General features: G+C 45.6%; 1 protein-coding gene across 1 annotated transcript in view; it reads right to left on the bottom strand.

The window, feature by feature from the left end:
* Positions 1 to 10,238, bottom strand: part of SPTLC2 (serine palmitoyltransferase long chain base subunit 2) — a 116,684-nt gene extending 106,446 nt beyond the window's left edge. Inside the window, exon 1 of the mRNA XM_047735644.1 lies at positions 10,021 to 10,238. Coding sequence (XP_047591600.1) covers positions 10,021 to 10,149 — 129 coding nt within the window. The 5' untranslated portion in view covers positions 10,150 to 10,238. The remainder of the gene's footprint in view (positions 1 to 10,020) is intronic.
* Positions 10,239 to 14,827: the final 4,589 nt, after the last annotated feature.

The following is a 14,827-nucleotide window of genomic DNA, read 5'->3' as shown; positions in this document are numbered from 1 at the left end:
TCACAAAACAAATGGGGGGGGGTTGGGGGGTTGGGATAGGGTGGTTGGGTGATGGACTTTGGGGAGAGTATATACTTTGGTGAGTGCTGTGAAGTGTATAAGCCTAATGATTCAGACCTATACTCCTGGGGCAAGTAATACATCATATGTTAATAAAAATATGTTGGGGCACCTCGGTGGCTCAGTGGGTTAAAGCCTCTGCCTTCGGCTCAGGTCATGATCCCAGGGTCCTGGGATCAAGCCCCGCATCAGACTCTCTGTTCAGCAGGGAGCCTGCTTCCTCCTCTCTCTCTCTGCCTGCCTCTCTGCCTACTTGTAATCTCTGTCTAATAAAATAAAATAAAATCTTGGGACGCCTGGGTGGCTCAGTTGGTTGGGTGGCTGCCTTCGGCTCAGGTCATGATCCCAGCGTCCTGGGATCGAGTCCCGCATCGGGCTCCTTGCTCGTCGGGGAGCCTGCTTCTCCCTCTGCCTCTGCCTGCCATTCTGCCTGCCTGTGCTCGCTCTCTCTCCCTCGCTCTCTCTGACAAATAAATAAATAAAATCTTTAAAAAAATAAAATAAAATAAAATAAAATCTTTAAAAAAATACGTTAAAAAAATAAAGCGCTGGCTGCTTTTTTTTTTTTTTAAGATTTTATTGATTTATTTGACAGACAGAGATCACAAGTAGACAGAGAGGCGGGCAGAGAGAGAGCAGGGGAAGCAGGCTCCCCGCTGAGCAGAGAGCCCGATGCGGGACTTGATCCCAGGACCCTGGGATCATGACCCAAGCCGAAGGCAGAGGCTTAACCCACTGAGCCACCCAGGCGTACCAAAGCACTGAATTCTTAAAAAAGAAAGAAAGAAAAAATATCCAAATGTTCAAGAAATACTTGTTAAAACTGAAAAAATATAAACCTTTTCAGATATGTAAACTCTGATGAGGAGTGTAACACAGATACTATTTTCCTTAAGGACAAACTCTCCCCCTGGAATTTTTAAATCCCCGTAAGAGGGTTCCTGGGGTCACTGTAGCATTGGTGCCTACCCCCATGCCAGTCAGTCAGGACTAGGAAAATGGTCCTGCTGCACAGATGTGGCCACCAGGGGCCTACCCCCATGTATTAGAGGCCATCCGCAGAGAAGCAAAAGTGATGTGAACCACATAGTCCCTCAGGCGCTGTCCACTCCAGAACCTCGTGGAGGGCACGGAGTTACAGAACAGGTCAGAGGCGGAAGAACGCTCCGACCCAGGAGCAGAATCTGGCAGAGCTGCCCTGGTCCTCCCATCTCCTGACCACGGCATCCCCTGTTGCGCCACAATGCTTATCTGGAGGTCGGAAGGTGCTCCAGAGGAGATGTGGGTGGCAGGGGAGAGTGGTGATTCCGGGGCAGAGCTTCGCTGCCTGAGTGCACGGGGTGCCACTGAGCTGAAAACATGCCAGGGCGTGCACACGTGGCTGTCTCCGTTTCTGAGTTTTCAAAGAGGAAAATCACATAATGTCAAAACACGTTTGTTTCCCAGCAGCTTTGGAAACACTTCCAGCCCATCCACAGAAGATACTTACTGACCAAAAGTAGAGAATTTATCCCGATTGCAAGAAAAAATGTGGACTCCCTAATTTTCAAAAGTTGCCTGTGGAAAGGGACACTTCTGGAAATACGTGTTCAGAGTGTGGCATAACCTGTGGCATATTGAATTTAAACCCCTCAAATGTTACCAGTAATTTCTGAACTGCCAAATCTGGTAGCTTAATAGAATAAGATACACCAGGCTACACCAACTAACTAACTGGGACAGTCATTTAAAGAGTCTGGAATTCAGTCTTATTTATAACGTGGTGCTCATATTCACCTTGTAAAGATCAGACAGGTGAAGAAGCCGGGGGTGGGGGGTGGTCCTGGTCACAGTAAAGAGTACCTATTGTAATTACACCTTTGGTCTCCCACCACCGAGATGTTGCTTACCCCTCCCAACCGAAACAGCCTCCCTTTCCTTCTCATACCGCTTCCTAAAGCTTCTGTTCTCATGATCAACCTTCCCCAGCAGTGTGTGTGTCTTCCAGTAACATGATTCCCCAATATTAGACCCTTCTAGCCTCCTCTTCTTGCTTAATGCCGTCTTCTATCTGCTTCACCAACTTGTATGGCTTCAACTATTAACCATCCATTCCTTCCACTAAGATTTCCTGAGTTCCTATCACACAGCAGGCACAATGCAAATATGGTAGTCACCCCCATTATCCACGTGTTCAGTAGCCCACGACCAACCACAGTCTGAAAGCTGATGATCCTCCTTCTGACATATCATCAAAGCTCAACAGCAGCCTTAATGCTGTGTCACAATGCCTACGTGATCCCCTCACTCCGTCCCATCATGCAGGCATATGATCATCTCACATCATCAGAGAAGGGTCAGTACAGTACAATAAGATATTTTGAGACCACATTCACATGACCTTTATTACAGTATACTGTTTTAATTTTCTATTTTATTATTAGTTATTATTGTTACTCTCTTACTGTGCCTAATTTATAAATTAACCTGTATCATGAGTATGTATCTATAGAAAAAAAAAATAGTACACAGGGTTCAGTACTATGCACTATATACAGTGGGTTCATGCATCCACGGGTGGTCTTGGAACATGTGGCCTGCAGATAAAGGGGGCTACTGCAGTAGTATCTCAGATGTTTGCTGAAAGGGCTTTACTAATTAGGCAGCAAGAGGCTTATTTAGAATAAGTCAAAACCTTCAGATGTGAGAGGTCAGTACTTTATCTACACAATAGTTTCTAAACTTCCCAGATTACAAAATTTGTTGAATACTTTCCCCAAGCTCAATATGTGTTATTTGCAGTAAGGCTGGGTCATACCCACGTCTCAGTACAGCTGTATATTTCACTATTACTCAGAAATGATCAGAAAGCAGCAGACTGGTAAGACAGACCACATTAAAAAATTAACCCCCAACACCGGGGGTTATCACAATCCTTTAGGGTCCTGTAGTACACATGTATTATTTCTATAATCAGAAGCAAAGTATTTTAAAACAAATGGAAAAATAGCAACCTGAACCTTTATAATGGGCCTTGAAGGTAGCCTTAAAGACAACAAAAGTTAAGATAAATTTTCTGAGACTAAAAGTGTGAAGAGCAAGGACTTAGTCAGTCACAAACTACAAATTATGTTATGGAAGTCTTCTTAGGAGCTATTCAGAAGGCAAGGGACTTTGGAGGCCACAAACCATGCCTTGAATCAAGTAAGGCGCACCCACGCAGACGCAAACAGTCTCCGCCCATCCCTCTCAAATGCCCATTCTGCCAATAAACACTACCTCTTTCTTTCAAAAACTGAATCTAACTGAATCTCAACCAATTAACTATCTTGCCCAGAGCACTATGAAGTTTCTAGGGCACCTAGGCCAACCCCCCAAAGTGGGTAAGTTTGCTTTCTTTGAATAGGCAAGTTTTAAAACACTATCTTTAGAACACAGCAGTTTGTATATTAAATACTGGTCTCATTTCCCAAGAATCTGTATTAAAAAGAATTCCTGAGTACCTCAAATGACTCTGGCATCTTTCAGATCTAGCTAGCAAGATCTGAGATGCTCTTCTTGAAACTAAAAGCATTCAAAACAAAGATCTAGTCCCACAGCTGTAGTTACAACATTATTTTTGCAAAGCCTTGAGGTCTTTGGATATCTCACCAGGACTTCAAAACTTGAACAGGTATCCAGGCCATTCTAGATACTCCTCCCATTCTTGTCTCCTAACTTTTCAGTTACTTTTTCCCCTCAGGGGAAACAAAAGCTGGTGCCTCTTCAGCAAAGCGCCCTTCGTTAGTTATTCATTTGCCTCCTTCTAAGCGTAAGGAGCAGCACCAGCTCTTTGTGCTCTCTGCTTTGCTTGTCCTAAAGAACTTGACTTGTGCCCCACGTCCTCCTTAGACTCTTACCTACTTTGGCAGCTAGAAAGCTGTCATCATTCTAGTATCTCATTAAAACTACTTTTTTTTTTTTTAAAGATTTTATTTATTTATTTGACAGAGACACAGCGAGAGAGTGAACACAAGCAGGAGGAGTGGGAGAGGGAGAAGCAGGCTTCCTGATGCAGGGCTGGATCCCATTGAGCTGAAGGCAGAGGCTTTAACCCACTGAGCCACCCAGGTACCCTAAAACTACTTCTAAAGGGAAGAAAGTTAGGCTCAAAAAAGTCTCAAAGGCAGATAGTTTCTTTCCTTCAAAACTGGTTGACTAATTAAGGAAAGGAAATTGCATGTCCAAAACTCAAAAGTTTTATAAAGAAATGGAAGATCTTTTAAAAAAGTGCTGTAAATAAGGAGCTCTAAAAAGTAAAAACAGACAGTATTATATTTTAGGTGCAATGAAAATATGGCATTTATTTAATCAAACATTAAATCCACAGTTTAAAAAAAACTCTTATAATTAAAATCACTGAACGTTGCAACATGCTGCTGAAAAAATTTCCTGCAAATCCTCTAGAGGTCTTTAAAAATAGGATAGAATCATCTATCAAGATTAGTTTTAATAAAGTCCTACAAAAGGATAATGGGACTGAATTACATAAACCCCTAAAGGTTTCTTCCAGCTCTAATTTTGCCAAAGCTTCCAATTCTAACTCTTTTAGTTTCCCTAGTGCTAACTGCCACCCTTTACCTCAAATAAAGGCTGAACCTCCTCTCCTCTGAATGGCAAGGGAGGAAAAATCACTGCTTTATCGCTCCTCTTCTTGTGCAAACTCTGTGTGTACTGTCATCATTAAAAACCAGTAATGTCTACCCATAGCTGCTGTAAAAAACAGAACCCAATACTGTGACACTTCTCCTAAACTCTCAGAGCTGCCACACTCCCAGCACTTCTGACACCTGATGGGGGGGCAGTTTCCACTCCACCAAGCACTTCTCTGACACCAGCTGGTGTCAATTTAACTCAGTTCTGACACACTCTACTCAGAGATAGTGTCAGATCCCTCAAGTGAAGGGCCTGGTCCCGCAAGACTGCTTTAACCCACTTTAAACACAACCCGCCCCCCACCCCCGCCGCTTCAGATGCCTGTGGCCAAGTCCAGGCTGTTCCCTGCCCACGGAATCCATAAGCTATTAACCAGGTTCCCACCACTTCCTCCTCTGGTTGATAATTTGCTATAATGGCTCACAGAACTCAGGAAAACTATTTACTTACTGTTTCCTAGTTTATTATAAAAAGATGATAAAGGATACAGGCAAGGTGTGTGGGAAGGGGCTGCCACTCTCCTAGCATCTCCGCAGGGTCAGCAACCCGGAAGCTCTCTCAACCTGGTACTTTGGGGATTTTTATGGAGGCTTCGCCACATGGGCATGAACAATCATTAACTTCATTTCCAACCCCTGCCCCCTCTCTAGAGAATGCAGGGTGGGGCTGACAATTCCAAGCCTCTGATCTGGTCTTTCTGGTGAGCAGCCCCCATTCAAGAGCCCACCCAGGGTCACCTCACTAGAGCGAAAGACACTGCTATCACCAGGGAAATTCCAAGGGATTTAGGAACTCTGTGTCAGGAATAAGGGTCAAAGACTAAATATTAGAACAAAAGATGTTCCTAGTATTCCTATCACTTAGGAAATTACACAAGTTTTAGGAGCTCTGTGCCAAGAACCAGAAGCAGAAACATATATGCATACTTTTTCCCTATCATCTCATAGCTACAATGAAGAAAAAAAAAAAAAAAAAAACAGAAAATAACAATTGTTGGTAAGGATGTGTAGAAATTGGAAACCTTGTGCACTGTTGATGGAAATGTAAAATGGTCTATTTAGCTGCTGTGGAAAACAGTGTGGCATTTCCTCAAAAAATTAAAAATAGAATTAGCATATGATCCAGCAATTCCACTTCTGGGTATACATCCAAGAGAACTGAAAGCAGAGTCCTGAAGCGATATTTGCGCACCCCTGTTCAAAGCAGCATTATGCACAATACCTAAGCCCTGAAAGCAACCCAAGCGTCCACAGAAGTAAACAGCTAAGCAAAATGCGATATGTACATGCGATGGAATATAATTCAGTCTTAAAAAAGAATGAAATTCTCGGTTAAGCATCTGCCTTCAGCTCAGGTCATGATCCCAGAGTCCTGGGATCAAATCCCACACTGGGCTCTCTGCTCAGCCGAAGTCGGCTTCTCCCTCTCTCTCTGTTCCTCCCCCTTGTTCACGCTTGCACATTTTTTTTTTCCTCTCTCTCAAATAAATAAAATCTTAAAAAAAAAAAAAAGGGAAGAAAATTTTGATACACACGGCTACATGGATGAATCAGGAGGACAGCATACTACATGAAATAAGCCAGACACAAAAAGAAAAATACAGTATGAATTCATTTACACTAGGTACTTATAGCAGTCAATTCATAGAGAAAGAAAGCAGAATGGTGGTTTGCCAAGGACTGAGAGGAGAGAATGGGGATTTACTGTTTAATGGGTACAGAGTTTCAGTTTTGCAAGATGAAAGAGTTCTGGAAGTGGACGGTGGTGACAGTTGCACAACATGATGAATACGTTTAAAGTCACTGACCTGCACACTTACAAATGGTTAAGACAGTAAATTTTATGTCTGTTTTACCACTATAAGAAAATACTGGAGGAAAGAACCCAGAAAACAAAAACAGCAATGTTGGTTGTTTTATATACCCCCCCTTTTTTAAAGATTTTATTTATTATTTATTTGACAGAGATCACAAGTAGGCAGAGAGGCAGGCAGAGAGAGGGGGGAAGTAGACTCCCCACTGAGCAGAGAGCCTGATGCAGGGCTCGAACCCAGGACCCTGGGAACATGACCTGAGCCAAAGGCTGAGGCTTCAACCCATTGAGCCACCCAGGCGCCCCTTATATGCCCTTTCTACCACAGGATCTATTTACTCAAACTCTAAACCCAAATCCAACAAAGGGCAAGCACATATAATCTGTACCTTCAAACACTCAAACTCTTGAGAGTGTGAAAGAATCCTAGAAGCTCCTAACCTCTCTCCTGTTTATTAAAAGACAAATGGTGGGATATGTGAGGAAATGAATGTATATCCCAGGTTTAAAAACTCTTAAATTTAGGGCGCCTGGGTGGCTCAGTTGGTGAAGCGACTGCCTTCCGCTCAGGTCACGATCCCGGAGTCCCCGGATCAAGTCTGCGTGGGGCCCCCAGCTCCATGGGGAGTCTGTTTCTCCCTCTGACCTTCTCCCCACTCATGCTCTCTCTTTCTCCCTCAAATAAATAAATAAAATCTTTAAAAAAAAAACCTCTAAATTTATACTTTAGTTAAAAGATGACACACACTTGCACACTTAACATCTTATGTGTATTTTCAGGGCATAATTGGCAACATTTCCCCTAGAAAGTAGGGGAAAATAAATATGGGTTGGTGCACTATCACTGTAATTGAAACAAAACCAACTTAAAGTATTTTAAAGATGCTCTTGCTCCCATGAAGTTACCAAAAACCTCTCTTTTACTTAAGAAAACAAAACAAAAACCTAATAGATAATAGTCCTCATATTCATGTACAAAGCTATATCCCTAAAGTCTTTGTTTTAAAGATTTTTATTTATTATTTATTTGACAGACAGAGATCACAAGTAGGCAGAGAGGCAGGCAGAGAGAGAGGAAGGGAAGCAAGCTCACTGCCGAGCAGAGAGCCTGATACGGGGGGCTCCATCCCAAGACCCTGGGATCATGACCTGAGCCGAAGGCAGAGGCTTAACCCACTGAGCCACCCAGGCGCTCCAAATCTTTGTTTTAAAAACACTTGTGACAAAGAGTTTTCTAGAAGTGATAACTGGAAGCCTAACCATTTTTTCAGGCATTCCAGTAGACCAGTCTTCCAGATGCCACCACAGTGACTTGAGTGGAATTTTTCACTAAAATACACTAGAAAGAAATCAGCCAGATGCTAGAGTCATACACATTTTAAAATTTCACTTTAGCAACTTGATATGTCTTCATCTTACTATTAGTTGGCAACCTCTAAAATAATATCGTACCTATAAATGCTAGACTATTAGAGATTATGGGAGAAATTTACTATTAAATCAGAACATAACTCCTGTGTTAAATGAAAAGAGCTCCTGAACACAAAACACCTCTGAACACCTTTCTCTTGACTTCCTTTTCTCTATTAAAAAATCATAATCCGGGGCGCCTGGGTGGCTCAGTGGGTTAAAGCCGCTGCCTTCGGCTCAGGTCATGATCCCAGGGTCCTGGGATCGAGCCCCGCATCGGGCTCTCTGCTCGGCGGGGAGCCTGCTTCCCTTCCTCTCTCTCTCTGCCTGCCTCTCTGCCTACTTGTGAACTCTGTCTGTCAAATAAATAAATAAATAAATAAATAAATCTTTTTTTTTTTTTTAAAGATTTTATTTATTTATTTGACAGAGAGAAATCACAAGTAGGCAGAGAGGCAGGCAGAGAGAGAGGAGGAAGCAGGCTCCCTGCTGAGCAGAAAGCCCGATGTGGGGCTTGAACCCAGGACCTGGGATCATGACCTGAGCCGAAGGCAGCGGCTTAACCCACTGAGCCACCCAGGCGCCCCAATAAATAAATAAATCTTAAAAAAAAAAAAAATCATAATCCACTCCTTCAACTGCAAAGTATTTTCTGACTCCCACCCATCAGGTTTTCCTGTTACATTCCTTATCACAGCAAATTTGTCTTATTAGCCATTTACGTTGCTAAAAACAACAACCCCTTACACAGCCAATAATGAGAGTGTTCTTACACTTCCTCTCTCACTCAATTATTTCTTTAAAAATGAAAATAAATCTTTGGCATCTGTGCATTATGGTGCTTTCAACCTTACAACCTCAGGGGAGGTCAAGTCTCTTTCATGTGTTTTCGCTCCAACTCTCACAGCCTTGCTATGTCAACATGACCCAGAGGAATGATGTTATTTTCTGTTTCACACCAAACAGTAACAGGCCTATCTATCCCATCTACTGACTGGGGGGAGGAAGCTGCTACATATCTATATTAAAGACAAACTAAATCACAATAGTCACACTACTGCTGCTCAGAACAGTTGACTTTGGGACAAAAAAAACCCCAAAACACACGTTTTCCTTAATACCTAAACAGAATTTATAACTATTAAAGTCAACTGCAAATCTTACAACACTGTTCCAGCAACACTGATCTCTTCATCTTTTTAACCAGCTCGTCTTTAAAAACACATTTCAGGAGAATCTGTCAATCCAGAGAACTGGAAGGCTATTCCTAATCACTGTCTTCAATTCAAACCTTTTCAAAATATTTCAGAACTCCCTGGACTTGGCTGGGATTCAGCCTTGGTTAACTGGTATGGAGACTCATCACAAGTCACCCCCTGGGTTCAGCAAGCCCCCTGGGTGACAGCACTCCCGCTCCCAGGGACCACCTAACTCAACCTGGAGCCCGGGATGGGGTCTCACCACAGGCTGAGTAAGACCATAAGGCTAGTGAGGCACCAGCCCGGGTTCACTGCCAGATAGATGTGTGGTCCAGTGCCTTGCTTGCAGAAGGGCTAGGTATATGGTAGGAAGAGACCTGGGTGTTTATCCATCTGGTATCGCTGTCTAACTTTCTTGGCCTCCTGAGGACCCCGAGGATGGTTTTCCTGGGAGGGTTTCAGGACTCTAAGAGGAAGCAATCACCTCGAGGACATGAGGCGGGAGCCTGGAGAGAAAGAACCAAGAGCCCTCGAGTGGACCCTCTCCGAGGGCCGGCGCGTATTTCTGGCCAGATCAGCGGGAGGAAGGTACTCGGACTTGGAGCAGAGCCCAAACCTCCGGGGGACGACCTCCGACGCGGAGACACGAGGGAGCCCCCACGCCGCCCTTGAGCCTCCCGCTTGGGGCAGGCCCGGTCAGCGCCGGGACACCGCCGCCAGCACACCTGAGCCGAGCCCGGCGCCCGACCCCGCGGACGGTCACCGCGACCTCGCCCCGCCCCACCGCCCCCTCTGCAGGCTCGGCACGGACGCAGCTCGCGGGGTCCTAGCCCGCCACCTCCGGCTCAGCCCGGCCCCACCATACCTGGCCGGCGGCGGCTGCGGCGGCAGCGGCGCTGCTCCTGACGTACCCATTCCGCACTTCCCCGTTCGCCACGCAGCCGTTCGCCCGCAGCGGGCGGCGGCAGCAGCAGCCTCCGGGTTCCGGCCGCATCGTCCCGGCAGCACCAGGCGCAAGGCGGGCTCTGTAGGCGGTGGCCCAGGCGGCGGCAGCTCCAGTCCCGCTCCGCACCCCACCCACCTCCCCGAAACCGGAAATGGCTGCACGCCGCCGCCAATTACCGGCCCGGCCGTCACAGGGGGCGGGGCCCGCTCCCGCGGAGGCGGGGGCTCGCCCGAGGCCCGGCGGCCGAGGGGAAATGGGGCGGGGCCTGACGGGAGGGACCGGAGCCTGGGGACTGCTGGCCAATCTGGAGGAGGGGAGGCGGACCCCATGCTGCGGTCGGGCCAGTCACGGGCGACAGCAAAGGCGGCTCGCTGGTGTGGAGGAGGAGGTCTGGGGAGGGGTCGGCGGCTCCTCGGTCCACGCAGGGGAGGCGAGGCCCAGGAAGAAGTCGGCCAATTAGAAAGTGAGAAGAGGAAGGGGGCTGAGCCCTGGTGTCCAGAACGAGTTGCCGGGTTCCCCTGCACAGGTGGCGGCGCCCTCTCTCCCCTTGCCTCTGGGGAAGTTCTGGGATGGGAATTCTAGGCGGTGACAGGGCTCCTTTATTTAATCAAGGAATTCCTATGTGGGTATCTATAGAATAGCATTTTTAGCATTCGCTCAACATTCTTCAGTACGCTGCGTACATCAGCACATTTCTTAATAATTCGGATGCCTCTTTGCCCTTCACATCTGTCCCTAATCAGTGTTTTCTGTACAATTTCCTTTAAAGAGTACTTCCTTGAGAGTCAGGAAACCTGGTCTCATTCCAACTCTGCCAATAACTGAAAGCCGTACCTCCGGTATTTAGCCACGTTGGGAGCCAAATTCTCTAAAATAGAGTTAATACTTTCTGTTTCATAGGCTCACCTATCATGATGCCTGGCCCATATTGTTCTGCACCCCTCGAGTTCTATCTTCCCATAGGGGTTAGAAAGGAACTGGGTCTACATCATAACAAGAGACTTTCGGTTACCTACAAAAATTTAGTATCGTAGTTAAGAGTATTGATTCTGGAGGTGCTCTGGGTTTGAATCCTGGCTGTGCCACTTATTAGCTGAGTGAGCTCTATGTCTTCCATCTGTTCAGTGGAAATAATAATAGTCGTCCTGAGGATTTGCCTTAATACAAACAGAGTATTTTGTATGAGACCTGGCCACTGGGGGCGCCTGGGTGGCTCAGTTGTTAAGCTTCTGCCTTCAGCTCAGGTCATCATCCCAGAGTCCCAGGAACATCCCAAGCCCCCAGAAACATGGGGGCTCCCTCCTCCACGGGGGCTTGTTCTCCCTCTCCCTTCCCCCTGCTTGTGTTCCCTTTCTCCCTGTATCTCTCTCTGTCAAAAAAAATTAATAAAATCTAAAAACAACAACAATGGTCGTTAGTAAAAATTCATTAAGTGTTGGTTATTTTTTTTTAAGATTTATTTCTTTTAGAAAAAGAAAAAGTGTGAGGAGGGAGAGGCAGAGAGAGAGAGAATCCTCAAGCAGGCTCCCCACTGAGCATGGAGCTCTACTTGGGGCTCAATCCCAGGACCCTGAGATCATGACCTAAGCCCAAATCAAAAATCAGATGCTCAACCAACTGGGCCACCCAGGCACCCCAAGTGTTGGTTATTTTTAATTGCTGAATGGGCATATAAGATCCCCTGCCTTCTTCCCCCTACCCCATCTTTAGGAAAGGGATTGACAAGCTATCAGCTTTTCGTGGTTTAGGAGCTAAACAATCTCACAGCAAGTGGACAGAGCAGACACCTTCTTTGAGTCAATAAACATTATGATCCCAAAGAACATAAATTTGTGATAGAAGCGTGAGGCTTAAAGAAAAATGTGTGGCTTGCTCCTCATGGCTCTTGCATTCTAGTGAGAGAAAAGACGGCCAAGTGTTAACACAAACAGCAACAAAAGGTCTACAGAAGGCTGGAGTTCTCATGAGGATGGCTGGACTGCAGTGACAGGTCTAGACTTTCCATGCAGACAGTTTTTCAGGGTAGGAATCTGTTGGAAGCAGGGCTAAGGGATTTAACGGAAGCTCAGATAGTAAGCTGAATGAATTTGGAAAAGACTGGGAAGATGTTGTAGGATGAGCTTAATCTTCAAGGATGAGCAGTATTTGGAGAACTGGGAATGAGAAGTAAGGGGAGGGTGTTCCCAGGAGAGGCAACCTTCCGCAGCTCAGGTACAGAGGCTGAAAAAAGCAAAGCCTTCAACTGGAGCCTAAGAGTGAGGACCAGCAGCTACATTAGAGGAATTAGAGAGCCAGTCCCTCTCTCCGGAGGGCGGGACACACAGGTCCTTGTCTTGTTCTGCCACTTACTCACTATGTGTGGTCTTGGATGAGTCACGCAACATCAGCCTTGGTCTCCTCACCCATCTTACAAAATTAATACCTGTACTACTTACCTCACAGGGCTTTTGTGACCATCAACGATATAATCCACACATGATCTGATAACCTTGCACAGCATTGCTAAATCACAAAAAGGATGCCGCAGAAGGCAGTAGGCAACACCCCAAGCTCCCTGCAAACAGGAAACAGCTCCTTCCAGACGCATAAGCCACCTCACCACCATTTTACTGAGTTCATATGCAAAGTTCTGGGCTAGGCACCAGGGTTACAAGTCTTCCTTCAAAATTGCTCAAACCATTCCAACTGTAAAACCTTTCTTGAACTCCAACCTCCTCACAAAATTAGTCTCTTTCTTCACTGTGAACTTTTATACACACCTGTGTAAGCAAGGATGTCTCACATTATTTTGGGACTTTTTTTTTTTTTTGAGAGTGAGATTACAGGATGGTTCAAAGCAAGAGCTCCATGGTCACACAGAATTGGAGACCCAGCTCTAGCACTTAAAAGCCTTGTGACTTTGGCAAAGCTACACGACTTCCCTGTGACTCAGTTCCCTCGTCTGTAAAATGAAAATGAAACATACCTTAAAGAGTTGTTGTGAGAATGAAAAAAGAAAAGTATTTAGTCCCAGGGCCTGGCACATAATAGTTAATAAGTGCTGGTAATCATTTGTTGACTAGATGAATTATTTGCCAAATAAAGGAAGGAATGAATACATTTATACCCCTGACTAGACAGAGAGCAAGCTCCTTGAAGTCAGAGGATTGTCTAATTCATGTCTGGGTTCCTAGCACCTAGCACAGTGCCTGGCACATAGTAAATACTCAATAAATGTCTGATGAGTAATACATGGACAAATGAATGAAAATCTGGCCCTGCCTCCAAGGAGCCTTCTATCCTATGGCGACTGTGTTAAGATTCTTGTGATTGCAGCTAACATAGGTCAACATTAGAAAACTTCATCAAGAAAGGTAAAATAATTGCAATGCTCCCCAAGATAGGGAAGTGTGGGGACTCAAAAATCCCAAAGCTTGGCAAGAGAAAATTATAGGCCTTCCTCATAAAACCAACCCACTTGTGAGGCTTAGGTCTCAGCCATCTACTACTTTCGCATTCCCTAGGTCAAATCTATAAATTCCTATGAAAGAGAGATCTGATTGGCCCAGCTTAGGGTGAGACGTCTAATGTTCGCCCGGTCCATGGTGATCAAAGCACAAGGTCAAGCTGCTGGAGGTGAGGAATCAGTTACAGAGAAAGAGGAATTGCTGCAGAGAAGAAAGGACAGCCCTATCATCGTCCGCTACAAAGAACTAGAACCTGGGAATGAAAAGAACAAATAACAATCACTTGGAAGGAGTGTTGAAGGAGGAGGCTGCCAATATAGCATTTTAAAAAAACCTTTTTTAAGTAAACTCTATGGCCAATGTGGGGCTTGAACTCACAACCCTGAGATCAAGCGTTGCCTGCTTTACGGATTAAGCCAGCCAGGCACCCCCAGTATAGCATTTTTAAAGGGCCAAGCAAGACTGCCCAGTAAGAGAAATGAAGTGAGAGAAAGCAGGCTATTCAGCCAGAGGAGCAGGTAGCTTGCACCATCAGGGGTCTTGGTTGCCCATATACAAGTTAACACTTACTGACCGACACAAAAGGTGACTCATTGGAAGGTTATTAGGAGCTCAGTGACATTGTTGAAGGCTGGAGGCCTGGGCTTAGAAAAAGTCCCAAGTAAGAGGATCTTCAGAGGGCTGGGCGGCAGGGGACTCAGGAGGGCTTATGGCAGAAACTGTCTGATAAGTATACAACCACCCAAAGAAATGACCTCCAACCACTTTTACCATCTTGGGTCACTTGCCCAAGAGTTAAAGTCTCAGGAGAGAGCATCTGATAGGCTGAGTTCAGGTCACATGGATCCATATGGGGAGGGGTTGAAGGGGGGCAAAAAGAAGGATAAAGTTCCTTTACTTTCAGGGTAAGAGTTGTTTTCCAAAAGTCACCCTCCCAAAAAAAGGGTGCAAAATGAAGAGAGGTGATTTCCCAAAACTAAAAAGTAAATTGGGAACCTCATAGAAAAGGGGAGTGGACACTAGGTGGGCAGAAATGATGAACATCAGTTAAGACTGCAGAAGATTCATAAGGGGGAAAGGGCCCTTTAAAGGTACTCTGTTTCATGGGACACCTGGGTAGCTCAGTCCAGTTACGCTGCTGCCTTCGGCTCAGGTCATGATCCCAGGGTCCTGGGATCGAGGCCCGGATTGGGCTCCTTGCTCAGCGGGGAGCCTGCTTCTCTCTCTGCCTCTGCCTGCCACTCTGCCTGCTTGTGTGCGCTCTCTCTCTCTCTCTCTGA

The sequence above is a fragment of the Lutra lutra genome, chromosome 7 (assembly GCF_902655055.1).
Source record: "Lutra lutra chromosome 7, mLutLut1.2, whole genome shotgun sequence".
In the NCBI taxonomy this organism is placed as follows: Eukaryota; Metazoa; Chordata; class Mammalia; order Carnivora; family Mustelidae; genus Lutra; species Lutra lutra.
Note: the sequence above shows the minus strand (reverse complement) of the source record. Positions and strands in the feature narration are given on the sequence as shown.